Source organism: Protopterus annectens, chromosome 8.part0 (assembly GCF_019279795.1).
Source record: "Protopterus annectens isolate FY-2018-M chromosome 8.part0, PAN1.0, whole genome shotgun sequence".
Classification (NCBI taxonomy): Eukaryota; Metazoa; Chordata; order Ceratodontiformes; family Protopteridae; genus Protopterus; species Protopterus annectens.
In genome coordinates, this window is record NC_056741.1 from 1,830,947,061 (window position 1) to 1,830,967,937 (window position 20,877).

At 41.1% G+C, this 20,877-nt stretch overlaps 1 protein-coding gene across 1 annotated transcript in view; it reads right to left on the reverse strand.

Annotated features, from left to right (window-relative positions):
* The window catches only part of LOC122809660 (cytochrome P450 2U1-like), a 322,309-nt gene that overhangs the window by 98,550 nt on the left and 202,882 nt on the right, over window positions 1-20,877 (reverse strand). Inside the window, exon 6 of the mRNA XM_044081319.1 lies at window positions 16,234-16,421. Within this exon, the coding sequence (XP_043937254.1) occupies window positions 16,234-16,421 (188 nt within the window). The remainder of the gene's footprint in view (window positions 1-16,233; window positions 16,422-20,877) is intronic.

Consider the following 20,877-nt stretch of genomic DNA (forward strand, 5'->3'; position numbering starts at 1 on the left):
GACAGAATCCTTAGCATCCAGGTAGCTGTAAGAAAATGTACGGATTTTTAAGCCCGTTTTCTTCTCAGGGTTATAACTGATGCCTTGAGTTAGACATATTAGCATGGAGCTTTATCAACAAGGAACATCTGCCAGGAACAAACAAGTTCCATTAATAAACACCAAGCCTGTGAAAGCCAGCAAGCCCCGATACCAACTACTGGAGTGGCAGAAGAAAAACTCCTGTAACAGCCGCCACAGGGCATAAAAAAGCAAAAGAATCCTCTGTACTATTGACTTGGCTTGTGGGTTAAATAAGTTCCTGAAGCAGTGCACTTCTTATTTGATAAGTGGGTTTCTGAGACCAAGGAAATTCCAGTTAAACTGGTTTCTGGGACAAAGCACTGGGTTGTGGAACCACGACTTGCAGAAGAACCAGTTAAGAGTTTGCAGGAAAAATGCTTCATACAAGCAGCAAAATTGTTGCAGGATGAACGAGAGGCACCTACCCCTCTGTGTGCCTACAGCAATGTGAAAATGCAGCTCCCTGTCCCTGATTGAAATGCCTTTCATGATCGAATGCTGTGTCAGATTCTTTTCACGCACTTTACATGCTGCTGTATTAGACTCCTTTTACCTTCAGTTCTTCACAGTGCTGCATCAGACTCCCGTCACCCACAGTGCTGCATCAGACTCCCATCACCCACAGTGCTGCATCAGACTCCCATCACCCACAGTGCTGCATCAGACTCCCATCACCCACAGTGCTGCATCAGACTCCCATCACTCACAGTGCTGCATCAGACTCCCATCACCCGCAGTGCTGCATCAGACTCCCATCACCCGCAGTGCTGCAACAGACTCCCATCACCCACAGTGGTGCATCAGACTCCCATCACCCACAGTGCTGCATCAGACTCCTGTCACTTGCAGTGCTGTATCATTCTCCTGTCACCATCTGTACACACTGCTGTAAGACTCCAATCACCCATGCTCTGTAGTGCTGTTAGACTACTGTCACCCATTGTGCACAGGGCTGTCAGACTACTGTTACCAATGATGCACAGTGCAGTGTTAGACTTCTTTCACCCATATTATATAGTGCTATGCCAGACTAATGTCACCCACAGTCCTGTGAATGCATCCTGTCAGCTATGCTACACATTGCAGTGCAGTGCTATATTCCTGTCACCCACAGTGCTGTATCATTCTCCTGTCTCCCACTATACACAATATTGTCAGACTCCTGTCTGCAATGATGCACCATGCAATGTCAGGCTTCTGTCACCCATTTGTACAGTGCTGTGAGACTCCAGTCACCCATACCATACAATGTACCATCAGCCTTCTGTCAGCCATGATGCACAGTGTAGTGTCAGACTCCTGCCACCCTCATTTCACATGGCTGTCAAACTCCTGCATCTAACTGTGCACAGTGCTATCAGAATCTAATTACCCATGATGCACAGCACTGAGTCAGACACTTATGTCTGAATCCTGTCAGCCATGCTACACAGCATGGTATCATAGTCCTGTTACACAAACCACCATGCCGCATCAGACTCCATTACCCACAGAGCTGTGTCAGACTCCCATCAACTTCACTCCAAACTGCTGTATCAGGCTTTCATTATAGATTTTACCCTTGTAAACGTGACTCATTGCCTGAAGAAATAAATCTCTTCTTCTTTATTTTGAGTGGAGATATGTCACAATACTATTGGAAGTGGGAAAAGTTATGCTAATAGGTATGCAACTTTAATGCTAATTAGCTGTTTAGATTTTTTTTGGGGGGGGGGGCAAATGTAACTATGTTTCAGAAGCCTTTGTCCAGATTTTCTGTGTTAGCAGATTGAAAGGTATGTCACCAGGTCACAGATCCACCTCCTTCACCTGAAATACTGGTACAACCCATGACTGGTTCTACCCCTTCTTCCATAGGATAAGCAAGCCCATCCTCCCTGCCAGCTCCATCAAGCTTCCAAGCCTCTAATAGAACAAAGGTCACTCGGGCCATAGTCAGTGCTTTATCCCTGTGTGTTATTAAGCTAGATTTGCACATTTAAAACAGCCTGACATATATAGTGACATTAATGTGATATACATTTGCAGCACAGTCAAAAATGCATCCTGTTATTGCAAAAATAGTTCTGTATGATGAACTCTTTTCCACTGTCTTTAAGAGCAATCCAAACATACATATTAGTTAGAAATTCATTCCCCCAAAATACAAAGCAGGTGACATTTACTAGTATATAGGTTCATAGGTTCATAGGTTCATACTAGGCTATCTGCCCGAGGGCATTTACAAGCCTAGCCCATCGTTTTGTGGCTTACGCCACCCCTTTAGTATGGGGAACTATACCCATTATTTTGCTGTGCCTCTGTCGAGCAGTGACACTGAGGTAATCCCTGGGGTATATCTGCGATCTCCCATCCATTGGTCAAGATTTCTCTTGAACAAGGCCAGCGAGGTGCTCTGCCTCACATGTACCGGGATTTTGTTCCACAGCATAGGGAGTCTTTGGGTGATGAATCTATCCCTCCAGCACGTCCTATTAATAGCCGTGTCAAGGTTTAAGTCTCCGACCTTGTGGCTCTGATGGATCTAGATTTTCTGAGGTGAAGCATATTCATCAAATCTGGGTTTGACATGGCCTTGTATGTTAGGCAAAGGTCACCTCTGAGCAAGCGATGGCGACTGAATAGAGCTGGAGTTCTTTCAGTCGGGCAGCATAGGACAGATTTTTGAGACCCTTTATCCTTTTGGTGAGGAACTTTTGTGGCCTCTCCAGCTGCTGCAAGTGTCGGGTCAGATACATTCCGAATGGGGCATTGTACTCAATCATTGGTCTGATGAGTGATGAGTAAAGGGAGACTATGACCTCCCTTGATCTAGATGAGAATCCCTTCATGATAAGGTGGGCAATGTAGAAGGTCTTCCTAACTACTTTAGCTACATGGGTGTCGAATGACAGACTACTATCAACCTGGGTCCCCAGGTCCCTGATAACTTCTTCTGTGCTCAGTGGATTGCCACCTATTTGGTAGCTAGGGGTAACCTTGTTTTTCCCGAAGGGTATGACTATGCATTTTTGGCATTTAACTTTAGGCCGTGGCTCTGGCACCAGTTATCTGTTTCTGTGAGACCCTTCTGAAGGATATCTGTGTCAGATGTGTTTTCTACTATGGCCCAGTTTGCAGTCATCTGCAAACTTTGTCAGCCATAACCCTCCTGTGTTTGCTTGTACTTGGAAAAGTAGATGCCAAACAAGAGTGGGCCCAGGACTGAGCCCTGTGGGACACCACTTGTGACAGGCTTTGAGTCTGACATGGCGCCAGCAGCTCTGACCCTGTGGGTTCTGTCACTCAGCCAGTTTGCAACCCATCTTGTGATGTATGGGTTGACATTTAAGCTGATGAGTTTTTCAATGATACCCGAATGGGGTATTGTATCGAAGGCCTTAGCCAGATCGAGGTAGGCTGTATGGACTGCCTTTCCCTCATCAATGGCTTTGGTGACTGTTTCGAAAAAGTCAACCAAGTTTAAAAGGCATGATCTGCCTTTGATAAAGCCAAACTGGGTTGGATCCAAAGTCTGCAAATTCCCTATGTCTTTATTTATGAGGTCCATTATGATCCTCTCCATGGCTTTGCAGATAAGGCTTGTCAAGCTAATGGGACAGTAATTTCCAGGGTCGGTGGAGGCACCGCCTTTGTGAAGTGGTACCACAGTTGCAGTGCGCCACACCCTGGGTACGTATCCAGAGGTAAGACTTTGATTAAACAGCTGTCCTAGCTGTGGGTTTAATTCCTCATTGAGTTCATGGAGCACACAGCCGGGGACACCATCAGGTCCCATGGATGCTGTGTTTTTGCTTTGGAGAGAGCAGTTCTCACTTGGGCTGGAGATGTTTGGGGGCTGCAATCGTTTGGTATAGATATCTCTCCTTTTGGGGAGGGGAGAAGTTTGCACTGAACCTGTCAGCCAGTATGTTGGCAATGTCTGTAGGATCAGTAATCTTCACATCATTTTGAACTAGCTCTGAGCATATCTGGGAGTTTCCTCCCAGGTTTCTAACATAGCTAAAGAAGGCCTTATGATTGTCTTTTGAGTCTTTAGCTATTTTTCTCTCGAAATTTGCTTTGGATGATTTTATGAGAGCTCTTAGTTTTTACTTATAGTGATCAAGAGTGTCTTACCTTTTAAGGATTTTGCTCTATCTTGTAGTAGCTTCCTCCTTTTGTTGTAGAGTTTGTTTATGGCTGGGGTCCACCAGACTGGACGCTTGCCTTTGGTACAAAGAGTCTTTGTTTTGCTTGGGATTGCCTTATCCATGCAGTCCTGCAGGTGCTGGTAGAAGGCATTTGTAAGTGATTCAGTGGCTTGAGTACTGTTTTCCTTGGCTCGGGGCCTTAAAGGAGACCACACTAGTCTTTAGAAGTGTGAAGTCGGCTTTTGAGAAGTTCTTTACTGTGGTCTTTTTATTTCAGGTGGGGTGGGATGAGGACCTCCAGCGAGATTAGTTTGTGGTCTGATCTCACCAGTGAGGGTACACCTCCGGTGTTGAACATTGTCCTCCCATGTTCGTGATGATGAGATCAAGTATGTTATCTCCTCTTGTGGGGATGGTGACTAGTTGTTCCATGGCATTTGAGTTTATGAATTCCAGGAACTTTTGGGCTAGGGTGTTTGGGCTTGAGTAGTGTTCCCAGTCTATATTAGGGTAATTGAAGTCACCTAGTATGATGGTGTTTGGTGATACATTTATCCTCTAGTGTTTTCAGGAAGGCCATGTGAGGTTCCTGAGTTTGTGAGGGTGGCCTGTAACATGCTACAATTTGCAGAGCCGTCTTGCCTATGGTTAATTGCACCTGGATGGTCTCCGATGCATCGCGTTGCCACCAGTCTTGAGGTGTGGGTGTCCTTGATGAATATGGATACCCCCCCCTCCTTTCTTGGTATTGTCCAGATTTTGGGGCCGGAATGCATGATATGAGGTAAAACCTGATAGCGCTGGGGTGCTCTCAGGAGCCTTGAACCAGGTTTCTGTCACAGCACAGACATCGATGTTCTCCATACTGAGAAGGGCCTCGAGTGCGTGCATTTTGAGATTTAGACTTCTGGCATTGAGCAGCATTACCCTTAGTTTTTTTCCTTTTTTGTGTTCTAGGGTGGTAGGTTTAGAATTTGAGCCTTGCCTAAAAGGCACTATGGGGGTGGCAAGAGCCTTTGCCAATATCCGAATCCCAGGGTGACAGGTGCAAGCCGTCCCTTGAAGCAGCGTGGCTTGTCCAGCATGTCATCCCAGGCAGACAGACACTGGATCCCCTTTGAATGACACCAGTGTTTAAGCCAATTGTTAAAGCTGATCATCTTATCTCTGTATTGTGGCATCATTCTTGGTGAAGGTAGGATACTGCTCAAGGTCAGGGTCATACCTGTCTGGGCTACATAATCAGAGAGCTCCTCAATGTCTCTTTTCATGTAGTCCAAGGAGGTACGTCTCAGGTCGTTTACACCAGCGTGGACAATGACTGAGTCATATTTGTACCTGCTGTTGAGAGACCTGAGTGCTTGCGTTATGTGGCGGATTCTAGCGCCCGACAGGCAGCTTACTGTGACCTTCTCCTTACTCAGTCTGGTGAGCGGGACGTCAGTGTGTCTGACTATGGAGTCACCAATGACTAGTGTGTCTGGCATTGTGTTTGGCCTTAAGGGCTGTGACTGTTTGACACTCTGACTGTGAGGTCTATGTGTTGCAGGTGTTGTGTTCTGAGGTGGTGGTTGTTTGGGTGTCTGCTTTGGTGGCCTCTGCTGTTTTGGTAGATTTTTGATCAGAGCCTCCGAGTATGTCTTTGTGTGTTTATGTGTATGATTTGAGGTTGTAATGGTAATATGTGAGACTGGGTCTATAGTGTGTGTGGTAACCTTCTCCTCCTGACTGGTCTTGCCAGTCCTATGTTGAGAGAGCTCAGCCTCCAGTTTGGCCGTATAGTTGCATCTCTGCATGTATTTGTGTTTTGTGGGAGGAGGAGAGGGTTGTCTGTGTACATGAGGCAATTGTAACATTGCCTCAATATTCCCAGGTTTACCAGCTGAGCAGGAGAGGACACTAGCAACCGATCCCTCGACATGCTAGAAGGAATAGACAAAAAAGTTTAAAAAGAATCCGGGGGACGTGGGTGACCGAGAAATGGGGGGTTGCCTTTTTTGGGTACTATCTATGACAAGAGTGCCGTATCAAGGTAATAAGTACTGTAGGAGCAAGTGCTACGTTTAACAGATAGAGAATAGTCTACTTGGAGTCAAGTAGAGATGATCTTTTTAATTATAGGATACGCTGATTAGATCAGTAGTATAGTTCGAGGAAGGTAGTTTTAAGGGAAAATTTGAAGAGTGGACTTTAGGTTGCCCGAATAGTTTAAACCTGCTTAACCGGCGCTGCCCTAGTGTGCAACAGTAGCAACTCCGCGCTAAATCGGCCTAAATCGGGCTAAATCGCGCTAAAGCGTGCTTTATAGCAGGGGGCTGGAAAAGACAGGAAATGACCCAAAATGGCCAACAAACCACAAGTCACTGGCCTAAACCACTCCTCTGAGGACAAATGAAGGAGTTATGGAAATGACCCCTAGTGAACAATAAAACTACAGTTTCAAGTCAGTAACCACCTCTCCGGGGGGCAGGGAAGCTGCTCAATGTTAGTCACTGCCACTGATGAACACAGAGACCCTCCTTCAGCCCAAGCAAAAATGGCCTCACAGAAACTTTCAAACAGTTCAGGAACAGCAAGCCTGTAACTGAACTTTTTAACTCTCAGAAAAGTGGGAAAAAGCAAGATTTTTTTTTTGTTTTGTTTTTACAGAGATAGCAGAGGTTCACAAGTAATATCAAGTTATAACAGTGCAGTAAATGACCCCACACAAGAGTGCTAGGTCAAGGACAGAAAATATGCAAGTTTTAAGAAAAAAACGATTTAAAATTAAGTGCAAACAGGAAATTCAGCAAACAGCTTTTGGTTGTGCTCTAAATACAGCTACTAATACAGAAATCAAGTTTAACAAGCCAGAAAATGCTATTCTGTTTCATTTACATATGAGGATATTAATCACAAAATGGGACAGAATGTTTCAATAAGCAATACAAATTGTTTTTAATCTTTCTATCTTTCCTTGCCACCTAGTATATTTTTCCTAACAGCATTCCCACTATGATTCATGGCAACCAAACTGACCCCATTTTGCTTATGTCCTCCACTTATAGCCAGCATTCTTACTTGGGATCAGGTGGCTGATTTTTGATATTGAACTCTGCCTTGGATGCTCTACCATCTACATTTCTCTGCAAAATATTAGGTCCAAACAGCCAGAGAATAATAGCACAGCTAATATACACCTCACTCAATCAGCTCTTTTGAGTCCTGAAGCCTGAGGAAGGGCAGAGCCATACCATGCTTGGAAAAGGCACTAATTAGTCTCACTGATATGCAGGTTAACACAAACTCCACCTCATAGCATCCCATGACCACACCACACCAACATTCTAATTCAGTGGTAAAAAGTAGTATCTTTCGGCTTTTCCCAGTTAGGGGTCGCCACAGTGGAACTCCGATCCGCTAATGATTGACAGTGGATTTTTACAGTGCCAAGTCCCTTGCACCACACCAACATTCTAATTCAGTGGTATAGTTCATTTATTTATTTAATGCACCCCTTGCACCACACCAACATTCTAATTCAGTGGTATAGTTCATTTATTTATTTAATGCACCCCTTGCACCACACCAACATTCTAATTCAGTGGTATAGTTCTTTTATTTATTTGATGCACCCCTTGCACCACACCAACATTCTAATTCAGTGGTATAGTTTATTTATTTATTTGATGCACCCCTTGCCTCCCTGATGTTGTCTTATCCTTTTGTTTTGAAAATTAAATTCAGATAACCAGTGTTTTTCTTCTTCACACAGCAAATAGCTACATAGTCTGACAGGCCCTACAACTTACTTCTATACCTCCATTTTAGGGATTTGGGAAGTGACCAAAGACTTTTCAACTAACTTTGCATTCAAGGCAGCCTGCTCTCTTGCTGACAAATGCTGTTTAAATAATGTGTATGGTTCCTTAGTTTATAAGGATCCAGCTCCTGCAGAGCAGCATTTGATGAATTTGTTACTGCTGTAGAAACCACTAGTGATGGGCTGCCCTTCTCCCTCACTCTGTCCTGAATTGCTGAGCTTGCCACCCCAGGAAAAATACGTTAAAAAGTGCAGGACAGAGAAATTTGCATCACAGTTTATACACCCTACACATACTCGAAATTCAAAACACAGTAAAACCAAAAAAGTTGTAGAAGCAAGGAAACACTCTGGTAGATCCACTAAACCACTTTATTGAGCGCTTTCGTCGGCATTCACCTCATGACTTCTTCAGAATACAATCTGTGTAGGTGGCACAGGACTCCATTAACCATGCCAAAGATCCAGTTGTGTTCTTGAAAAGAGGCAATTGCACCTTGTATGCGATAACTGGTTCTACAACCCTACACATCCTCATAGACGATGTAGAAAAACATTTGTCTTCCAGCTGGGACCAGAGTAATTTTATTCACAACAAGACATTTTTTCTAGTCTGCCAAAGCACCAGTAGAATCTTCTCTTTAATAACATATGTGGCAAATCTCACTATGATCTGTGCATCTTTCCCTGATCTATCGCTTGCAGGCAGAGCAATAATTCTGTGAGTTCTATCACTCTGTATCCACCTGCTCTGCTGATTTCTGTTGTATGAACTATGCACTCTCTCAATGATCCCAGTGACCCAAGGATCTTTATTCAGATGTAGTCCTCAATAGTGAGAGCAGTGTAGTTAAAAATAACACAAAGAATAAGCACACTCACTGACCTGTTAATCACTATGCACAGACTTCAGCCTCAAACATAAATACACACACACACACACACACACACACACACACACACACACAGACACACACACACACACGCACACACAAACAAACCCAGCACTCAACACAACCAGATAAAACAGCACATAGAAAATAATTTTTTACTTTGAGGAAGTCCCCAAAACCAATATAACCAAGACTACATTTAACTTGGGTAAATGAAGCAAAGGAAAAGAGAGTCACACAAACAGCTGTCTCACGCCACATTCGCAGATACAGCAAACATTATGTGCAAGCCCTACCTGTAAACATTAACTCGTAAACTTGTCACAGGCCACCTACCACACACAAATACAACTCTTTGATTACTCATTCATTCATCAACATTTGCATACATGTATACACCACTTCCAACAAACACCTCACTCACTCCAAACCACCTGTGTATTCAAACGTACAACATTCACACACACACACACACACACACACACACACACACACACACACACACACACACACACACTCACACACAAAATAAAAACATTTTCAGCACGTCACACCCATTACTGAACCTGCATGCACACACCAAAGCAGTCACCTTACCCATAGTTTTACTGCAAGCACTTCAGACCAAACACACACACACACACACACACACACACACACACACACACGCACACGCACACACGCACACACACACACACACACACACACACACACACACACACACACACACACACACACACACACGCAACAGACCCAATCATTCACATGCAAACATCACAAATGCTTCTTAGTCCCCTATATTTTGCACATAAACATGCACACATAACCTATGTGCACAGAACTCCCTCATCAGCCCACACTAGACAGCCTCACACACAGAAGTCACTATTGTGCCTTAATCACACTCACAAGCAAAATATAACTCTCTTATCTGTAGGAACATTACAGATTATTTCTACTTGCATACATCCACAATTGTGCACAGACTCTCAGTAAACATGTACTCAACCGGTATACATATATTTGACAAAAATAATTTAATATCATTTTTGTCACTCTAAAGCAAAACTCTCAACCTTCCATCTCCAAATGAGGAACACTAGTAGCCCTCATAATGTGGAACAAATGGGAAAAATGTGGAACACATACTAATGGCTTACTAACAACTTCAACTAGGAAGGTCATAGGATGGTTAAAATAGGCTGATTTTACTTATAAAGAAGATCTTTTAATGAATTAATATGATTTATTTCTATTTATAATGGATTTCACTTAAAAATGTCCTAACACTGAATGTGTGACAGAGTCTTTCAATGCGGAACTTTGAGGAACTTCAAGGAATGTGAACTTTTTAAGACCCCAAATGAGGTATGTTCCTCGTAATGAGGTAGACTTGACAGCTATGCGCTAAAGTACTGGTAATTCATTTGAGTTCATGGTTACCACTCTCTTCATTTCTTGCCTTGTTGCATTCAGTGCTGCTTTGTACCTCTTCATTTTAACCTCCAGTTAAGAATTCCTCTCTACTTGGATTAAATAGGAGAATTTCTCTTTAGATAGAGAGCTTTCCACTTTCAAATTATTTTCCCTCATGTTCCTTGCTTCTCTGCAGTCATATCCTGCACAGTCACAGCACCATGTGAGTGGCATGGATCCAATCTCACTAGTCTGAGCAGGCTTGTCTTTTTCTTCTAGACATGTAAAAAGCCATTCTGCCAATCAAATGAAATAAATACTAACTTTCTACCTGAAACCAAGACTTTAGCTCTGAGAAAAATTCATAAAATAATAAAGAGAAGTTACCTAATTTAACCCATCGCAGTGGAAAGTACTCACTGTGGTCTTCTTTCAGCTGAAAGACACAATACGTTTTTATTTTTGGTGAGTTTGACTGAGATGAATTAGTCTTCAAGATACTTAAATTTGAGATAACCATTGCTTCTTTCAGTACAGAAACAGTATTACAATTTATCTTTTTCTTTAACTGTAAATGTTTTCCTCTGACAGCTTAAGAATTTTACAATTGTAGCAAGGCTACAGACCTTGTTATGAAGTTATCATAGTCTCTAAATTGTCTTTGAAAGAAAACAGTAGAAGAGCTTTTGGTGAATGTGATCACTATACAACAACTGAAGAGCTTCTGCTGAACATGATTACTATACATCAACCGAAGAGCTGCTGGTGAATGTTGTTACCATACAGCAACCGAAGAGCTGCTGGTGAATGTGATTACTATACAGCAACCGAAGAGCTGCTGGTGAATGTGATTACTATACAATAACCAAAGAGCTGCTGGTGAATGTGATTACTATACAACAACTGAAGAACTTCTGACGAACATGATTATTATACAGCAACCGAAGAACTGCTGCTGAACGTGGTTACTATACAGCAACCGAAGAGCTGCTGGTGAATGTGATTACTATACAACAACTGAAGAACTTCTGACGAACATGATTATTATACAGCAGCCAAAGAACTGCTGCTGAACGTGATCACTATACAGCAACCGAAGAACTGCTGCTGAACGTGATCACTATACAGCAACCGAAGAACTGCTGCTGAACGTGATCACTATACAGCAATCGAAGAACTGCTGCTGAACGTGGTTACTATACAGAAACCGAAGAGCTGCTGGTAAATGTGATTACTATACAACAACTGAAGAACTTCTAACGAACATGATTATTATACAGCAACCAAAGAACTGCTGCTGTGTGATCACTATACAGCAACCGAAGAACTGCTGCTGAACGTGGTTACTATACAGAAACCGAAGAGCTGTTGGTGAATGTGGTTACTATACAGCAACCGAAGAGCTGCTGGTGAATGTGATTACTATATAATGACCGAAGAGCTGCTGGTGAATGTGATTACTATACAGCGATCGAAGAGCTGCTGGTGAATGTGGTTACTATACATCAACCGAAGAGCTGCTGGTGAATGTGATTACTATATAATGACCGAAGAGCTGCTGGTGAATGTGATTACTATACAGCGACCGAAGAGCTGCTGGTGAATGTGATTACTATATAATGACCGAAGAGCTGCTGGTGAATGTGATTACTATACAGTGACCGAAGAGCTGCTGGTGAACATGGTTACTATACAGCAACCGAAGAGCTGCTGGTGAATGTGGTTACTATACAGCAACCGAAGAGCTGCTGGTGAATGTGATTATTATACAATAACCAAAGAGCTGTTGGTGAATGTGGTTACTATACAACAACCGAAGAGCTGCTGCTGAATGTGATTACTATATAATGACTGAAGAGCTGCTGGTGAATGTGATTACTATACAGCGACCGAAGAGTTGCTGGTGAATGTGGTTACTATACAACAACCAAAGAGCACCTGGTTCATAGGTAGGTACTAGGCTATTGGCCCTAGGGCCCATACAAGCCTAGCCAAAAAATGTACCCTGGCTTTCGCCACCCAAGAAAATTATTTTCCTGTGCCCCTGTCGAGCAGAGCCACAGAAGTGATCCCCGGGGTGAATTTCCCATTTCCCATCCAATCATCAAGATTTTTCTTGAAGAGTGCTAATGAGGAGCTCTGTTTGACATAGATAGATAGTCTGTTCCAGAGTATGGGAAGTCTCTGGGACAATAATCTATCCCTCCAGCATGTTCTGTTTATTGTGGTGACAAGGTTTAGGTCCCTAGAGCATGTAGCTCGGAGGGATTGGGATTTCTTTAAGTGGAGCATGTCCAATAGCCCTGGGTTTGACATAGCTTTGTATGTTAGGCAGAGATCGCCCCTGAGTAGACGATATGCGATGGAGTAAAGCTATAGTTTTTTGAGACGGTCTGCATAGGGCATCTGTTTGAGGCCAGTAATCCCCATTTGTGAGGTATTTCTGTGGTCTTTCCAGTTGTTGTAGATGTCTTGTGAGGTACATACAAAAAGGGGCGTTGTACTCTATAATGGGTCTAATGAGTGATGAGTAGAGGGGAACAATGACCTTTTTTTTTCTGGATGAGAATCCTTTTGTGATGAGATGATCCACGTAGAAAGATTTCCTGACCACTGTGGCGATGTGATTATCAAAGGAGAGACTACTGTTCACCTGTGTCCCAAGGTCTCTTATCACATTTTCGGCATTAAGTAGACTACCAGCTATGTGGTAGTTCATGGGAACAGAGTTTTTACCAAGGGGGATGACAATACACTTTTTGGCATTGAACTTCAGGCCATGGCTTTGACACCAGGTATCTGTCTCAGTGAGGCCCTTTTGTAGTTTGTCCACATCGTTAGGAGTTTCAGTTATGGCTCCTAGTTTGCAGTCATCTGCAAACTTTGTTAGCCAAAGACCTTCTGTGTTGGCCTGCACTTCAGAGAAGTAGATACCAAACAGGAGAGGACCCAGGACTGAACCCTGTGGTACTCCACTTGTCACTGGTTTGATGTCGGATTTGGAATCCGCTACTTTCACAGTGTGGGTTCTGTCCGTGAGCCAGTTGGCAACCCATCTTGTGACATAGGGATTTATACCTAGTTTAGTGAGCTTATCTATAATTCCAGAGTGGGGGATGGTGCCGAAAGCCTTGACGAGATCTAGATAAGCTGTGTGAACCTTTTTACCCTCATCTATGGCTTTGGTGACTGCTTCAAAGAAGTCAATCAGATTTAGGAGACATGATCTGCCTTTTACAAATCCAAACTGGGTAGGGTCCAGAGTTTGGAGATTACCAATGTCTTTGTTTATGAGTTCCACTATGATACGTTCCATGGCCTTGCAGACCAGGCTCATCAGGCTAATGGGACGGTAGTTCCCGGGGTCCGGTGTGGCTCCCCCTTTATGGAGTGGGATAACCGTCATGGTGTGCCATTCAGTGGGTACAAAGCCTGAGGTGAGGTGATATGGTGAATATGATTACTATACAGCAACAGAAGAACTGCTGGTGAATGTGATTACAATACAACAACCGAAGAGCTGCTGGTGAATGTGATTACAATACAACAACCGAAGAGCTGCTGGTGAATGTGATTACTATACAATGACCGAAGAGCTGCTGGTGAATGTGATTACTATGCAGCAATCGAAGAGCTGCTGGTGAACGTGGTTACTATACAGCAATCGAAGAGCTGCTGGTGAACGTGGTTACTATACAGCAACCGAAGAGCTGCTGGTGAACGTGGTTACTATACAGCACCCGAAGAGCTGCTGGTGAACGTGGTTACTATACAGAAACCAAAGAGCTGCTGGTGAATGTGATTACTATACAACAACCAAAGAGCTGCTGGTGAATGTGATTACTATACAGCAACCGAAGAGCTGATGGTGAATGTGGTTACTATACAACAACCGAAGAGCTGCTGATGAATGTGATTATTATACAATAACCGAAGAGCTGATGGTGAATGTGGTACTATGCAACAACCGAAGAGCTGCTGGTGAATGTGATTATTATACAATAACCGAAGAGCTGCTGGTGAATGTGATTACTATACAACAACAAATCCAAAGAGAAAACAGCAGTTACCAAATAATATGGAAATAATTTATCCTTCAGATAAATACGATGGCAGGTAAAAAACAAAATAAAATCCAAACACTGTATTGTAAGCGCTTTCGGGTGACTACCCTTCTTCAGAAAAATGTAGATACAAACAAAAAGCATTTTAAACTATAATTAACCAATTAGTGTTTAGTATTGAACCCACCTTTTCTTTAAGGTTGGCTTAATGGGAATGACTTCATTGAGACCAGGCTGTCTGTGTGCTGTCAATTCTATAATCCATTTAGCCTCTTCACATTCTGTTCTGTTTCCTTAAGGTATGAGGCTAATAACCTGAAATTTAAATGCATGTCCTGAAAAAGCTAGAATGTGTCTGTAAAGTGCATTATGTTCATTTCTGGGCCTAATAGCTGATAAATGGTTATACAACAACCATAGCTTTGGTCTTTGAAGTGCAGCTTTTGCTGGGCAGAGAGCTCTTCTATGGGGAGTGCAGATCAGCATCCTGAGTATACTAACATTGTTTACTGCATCGGACATCTGCACCCTCCTAGGCAGTCAACCCCTTTTGTTCCTTGTCATTAGTGAGGTGGGTTGACTCGGAGAGGCTGTCAAAGTGCCATCAAGGGTGGTTCACATTTTTTATATTTTGTTTAAACACCCTTAATGAGGTGCAAGGAAAAGGAGTGCAATGGGCCATACATGGAGGACGTGCATTCACTACCGCAAGGGGTGTTACCGCTAAGGGGCCTTGCTCCTCCCCGCACAACACAAGTGATAGTCTCTCTCTTTCTCTCTCTCTCCTTCACACTCTCTCTCTCTCTCTCTCTGTCTCTGTTCTCCACCAGGGAGATTACTCCACCAAGTGTGCCTCCAAGTGCACACAAACCCCCTCCTTATGTCCCCTGGAGAGGTCAATGGGTTATGCCTCCTCACCTCTCTGCCTGGTTTCTCCAGTGCCAGGGCTGTAATCCAACCCCAGGTGCCTGGTCACAGTAATGGCCCCATCCAGGCCTACATAGATGTTCTTGATTACCCTGATCCAGATGAAATGACAGTACTCTAATGTGTAAGGATACCTGCCATGTAGGTGTTGCTGTAAGATGTATGGCAAAGTGAAACTACAAAAATATGTAACTGCCTTCTAACTCCAGCAGAAGAAATAAATGGAGTATAAAGCCATCCATCCTCCATTGGTCATATAGTGAGGGAAGCTTACTCTCAAACCTAGGTCATCAGTACCACTAATGTTTGGGCCAGCAACATGCTGGACTCCATCAATACTGCAAAACTTTCCCTCGTCTAACTGTATCATGGCCATGTAAATGTATGCAGTGGAGACGACACTTGTTCACTAAAGGAGGTTGTTTGTTTTAACTGACATTTAAGACCAGGAAATGAGGGAATGACCAGAAATTTAAAAATTATATGAAGACCGCAGCCTTTTTGTCTCAAGGTGCACTTCACCTGAAAGAAGATTTATCCCCTTTATACTTATTGCAGTAAGTACATGATTTCCATTTGTTTTTGAGCTTCCAGCACTAATCTGTGTTACACATCTGTTCTCTTCAACACTCTTGAAGACTGAGAAATAATATAAGTTGTACTTTCCAAGAAGACAGTAGGATATGCTATAGGAGGTGATATTTCTTAAACAGCTATTTTTTCTACTAATGTACGGATCTCAGGGTATAATTCTGACTCACTGGCGTGAAGGGTTGTCCTTTCCTGTATAGTTACAGTACTCCTTACCCACAATGCAGATGGATGACACTTTAAAAATGCTTACCTGCCTGCTGTAGAGCACAAACTCAGTATACTGTGAAAGGGACAACATGCATTGGAATAATGGGCATATTTAAAAGTCAAAATGAACATACCTTTGGGATGGTGTAGCCACAAAACAATGTGTCCTTTTTTGTAGCATGAGGTACTGCAAGAGGAAGTATGTTTGAAAAACGCTGGATTTCATGAATAACAGCCAGTGTGTATGGTAATCTCGGTCTGTCTTCATAATACAGATCTTCCTTGTTGTTAATCATGCATTTGATTTCTTTGTAACACTTTTCTGCAATAAGATAATGACAGTGTTAATTGAATTTGTGAAAACTTTCTTTTATTCAGGCTTGTTTGTCAAGCACAAACTATTTCACAATTCAAGGCAAAAAATAATCTTTTATGGTTTGCTGGCTGCAGTATTGTAGTAAACACTAAGTAAAAACAGGCTTTATTCGTAAACAAATCTGCATAGTTTGTCGTACAGCATCATTATGAAGTAGCACATAATTCCGGATGACCATTGAGTCACTTTATTTAATCCCTGGCTGGGAACAACAAAGCCAGGCACTGATTTATTTACTAGGTCCTGCATATGTCTCTGATTCAGAACCAAATAAGATGAGAGTAGCTGTGTGAGCTGCATGCCAATTTACTGCACTTGCATTTATCAGATGTTCAAAATACGCAAAACACAGAAAAAAGTATGTTGTTATTTATTTTATCAGGGATAAGACTCGCTCAAACCCTTTTCATATATGAAGCAAACTTTGAGATCTCATTGCTCAATTCATTTTGGAGTTAGCAGATTTGACACCCCCCAAAAAAAGCTGTTTTTTTTAAACACCTTTAGTGAATTATCACTTGTGACATAGACAAATATACATTCATCACAATGTCACTCTGCAAATCTGGCTGAATGATTCAAAAAAAAAAAAAGTTAATTCTCACTTAGAATTTGGAATTAGTGCTTTTATCCTGTTTAACAGGACTTCTTCAGATTCAATTATAACAAGAGGAACAACTTCCTTTTATACTTTCTAAAACCAGGAAATGACATCATACTTCTCTAAAAACATTTCCTGTAGCAAAGAATAAAATCAAAAATATAAAACCAATTTACAATAATGACGGCTTCCTTTACAAAAACAATAAGATACCTGAAGTGGAATAATACAAAAAAATTAAATAAACATGAAAATGAGTTGTAAGAAATCACTTTCAAGAAAACACTTTATATCCTGGCCTCTAATACTGGCTTTAGTGCAATAAAACCATTAAGTCCTGGGGGGTTGCAAGCATTTAATTTTACCTGCCAAAAAACTTCTTTTTCTTCTAATAATAACTTACAATTACCACCCCTCGGGTTAATGTGCACCCTTTCCAAAATGGCAAATCTGAATGTATTACAGGTGCTGTTACTTTCCATGTGCCTGTACAAAGCATTCTTCCTGTTTTGTTTCCTAATTTTTTAGTAATGCTCATAAATTCTGTTTTCCTGACATAAAATGCCAGACAGGTAGAGCAGGTGGCCAAATAAACTACTCCCTTTGTCCTACAGTTCCCATACTGAAAGGTGACCTTAGTCTGATTTGTATTTTCTAGCTGTATTTCTCCTTTGAGATATATATATTCACACTAATTACAACATCCACACTTCTTGGTCCCATTGTCTCCTACATACTTTCCTTTATTCTTACTGTCCTCTAAGTTAGCTTTAATATTCCTACCTGTTTTATATACAAAGGTTGGGCTATTTCCGAGGAATTTATAAAATTCAGTGTCATTCCTTAGTGCATTCCAGTTCTTTATCATTTCTTTTACCATAGGAGAATAAGGGCAATATTCCAGAACCATAGCTCTACTAAAATTATTTTCAGATGTATTTTCATGTACGGGGGTAAAATCTACTCCCAATAAGGGTTTGTACAAAGTTTCCCATTTAGACAAAATGTAGTCAATGGTCTCTCTAATAAGTTTCTGAGGGTACCCCTTTTCCAAAAACATACTACCCAACGTACCTAATTCTTTAACCACTTCGGTATAGTTGTGTGTTTTTTATAGGTCATGGGGGTGTTCTGTGAGTGTGTTTGTTTTCTTGTTTGAGGGTTTTCAGTAAAACAAAATGGCATGAAAAATGTGACGTAAGTTCAAATGGGTATGACAAGAAACAACTGTATAAATTATCAACCTGCCAAACATTACTGTGTGCATGTAACACAAAAGTTGGAAATACACATTTAAAAAAGCTGTCATGTATAATAGGTAGAAACAATAACTTCTTATCATAATGGCTATACTTTCCATATTATTTTGGAATGTAAATAGCCTTAAAGATATAATTATAAAGCTAAGAGTATTGAATTATATTAAGAAATGCAGAGTGCAAATAGCAATGATGTAGGAGACACATTTGGAAAGAAATAAACATGAATTTGAAATAGAAAGGATTTTGGGATGAATATTCAGCAGAATATAAGGGATAAAAGAAAATGAGAGTAATTATACTAATTTCTAGAGGGGCTCCAACAGTGATAGAAAAAAGATAAGACTGATAGATTTGTAGTAGTATAGGACTACTGGCAAGGAAGAAGGATTACACTGGCATATATTTATATTTATATAGCAAACATTGCTATTATGCAGCTTAAGAAAATTGTGGGAGAAATAATCAGCTTTCAACAGTGAATATTGCTTATAGGGGAGGACTGCAACTTAGTTTGCAATAGTGAGGGTGCATCTGGGGGACCTAGAAGGGAAAAATATAACAAAAGAGGGTAGATTTCTGCAGAAATTTATGAAAATGGTATGGAAGACTCTGTAGTTGGAACTCAGAGAAAATTAACATATTATTCCTGAAGGTACAATAACTGGGCTAGACTAGACAAAAAATTATATTTCACATAATGGAAGTGGAGTTTAAAAATAGGGTAGAAATAAAAGAAAAATAGACATGGTTAAGAAGTACCAGGAATTATTTAGAGAGGCTGATAAAGGTTTAAGTATTGCAGAATAAGGGGACTCTCACAGAACAAGAAGAGGTGCAGCTGCAGAGTGCTAAAGACAAAATAAAAGAGTATCTAAATAATATGCATGAGTTTAAAATGATTGGCATTATGCAACTATTTTTTGATAACTCCAGAGCACAAAAACATTTGGCATAAGAACTTAGGCAACAGAAAGTAGAAAGGGTTGTTGCTAAACATATGGAGCCTATAACAAGAAAAATAACCAGAGATCTTTTAGCGGTATTAGAGATATGTCGTAAATGTTATGAAAATGTGTATAAAGCAGAGAAATGTGGAAATTAAGAAAGTGCACAAATGGAAATGTTTATGGAAGCTTAAATATGCCAAGGGTAGAGGTAGATGAGGTCCAACAATAAACAGTTAAGATAGGAGGAGATGAAATAAAAACAGTGATGTATAATCAATCTGCAGGAAAGTCTTCAGGAATAGGTGGTATTCATGTGGAAGTAAGGACGTTAGGAGGGAAGAAAGTGATAAAGATCTGCACGATTTTGTTTAACAGTATTTTAAAAGGAGAGGAAGCACCAACATCTTGGATGAAAGCTGTGATGACTGCAATACTTAAAGACAGTAAAGACCCATCAGACCCAGCTTCATATAGACTTTAAGACATCATTATAAATTGTTCATGTCTATAATAGTTAAAAGAAATTCAAAGGTATTGCCAAACTTGATAGATATGGATCAGTATGGTTTTATGGAGGGAAGGCAAACATTTGACAACAATAATAGAACAATGATGATCCAGAGGGAAGCATAATGTAAGAAAATCCAGCTGCTGTTGGTGGGTCCAGATGCAGAAAAAGCAGTCAACAGTGTAGGCTGGGATTTTATGAGTAGGGCAATGGAAACATTTGCATTCTCTAGTACAATAATACGTTTAATTGGGGGATGTGTAAGGGATTAGAGGCAAGTGGGAGGGTTCCTCTCTGATAAGGTGTGTCTCAACAGAGGAACCAGGCAGGGGTGTCCTCTTTCTCCTTTGTTATTTACTTTATACTTACAGCCATTGACAAAGAAAATAAGTGATTCTGAAATTCAAGGAGATAACTGGTATTTTAATCAAACAAAGTTGGCTTTATTTGCAGATGATATTATTTTGTAACTTACAAATCCAGAAAAAAAGACATCTCAGTGTTGTGGAACATTTTGAGATAGTTTCAAGTCTTTTCAGGATATAAAATTAATGAAGATAAAGGCTATAACTGTAAATTATGTATCCACATATGAATTAGTTGACGAATTCCCATATTTATGGGGAGATGATAAAATGACACATTTAGGAGTATGGATTAAAAATGCTTCTGTTATGGCAGCTAAGGATGTGTGGGAAAAGACTAAACAAAAGATAATACAAAAACTGAGAAACTGGAAGGTCTTGTTTATGGATATGGACAGTAAGATGCAAGCAGTGAAAATGTTTTAGTCATTCAATTTTATATGCAGGTCAGCCATATTTTTATAAACCAGAGGAGAAGTTGTAGACAATAACAGAGCTGAAGGAATTTATCTGGGAAGGGAAGAGGGCAAGGATTAAGTGGGATACATTGATACTTCCAATAGAACAAGGTAGATTTGGATTACCTGATTTGACCGGATATTTTAGATGTACACAATTAAGGCTCATATACACAATGCAAGATGAAAGGTATAATTCAAAGTGAAGAGGGATGATGAAATGTGAAAAAATGTAAGAAATAAAGAGAAACCTTGATTTTG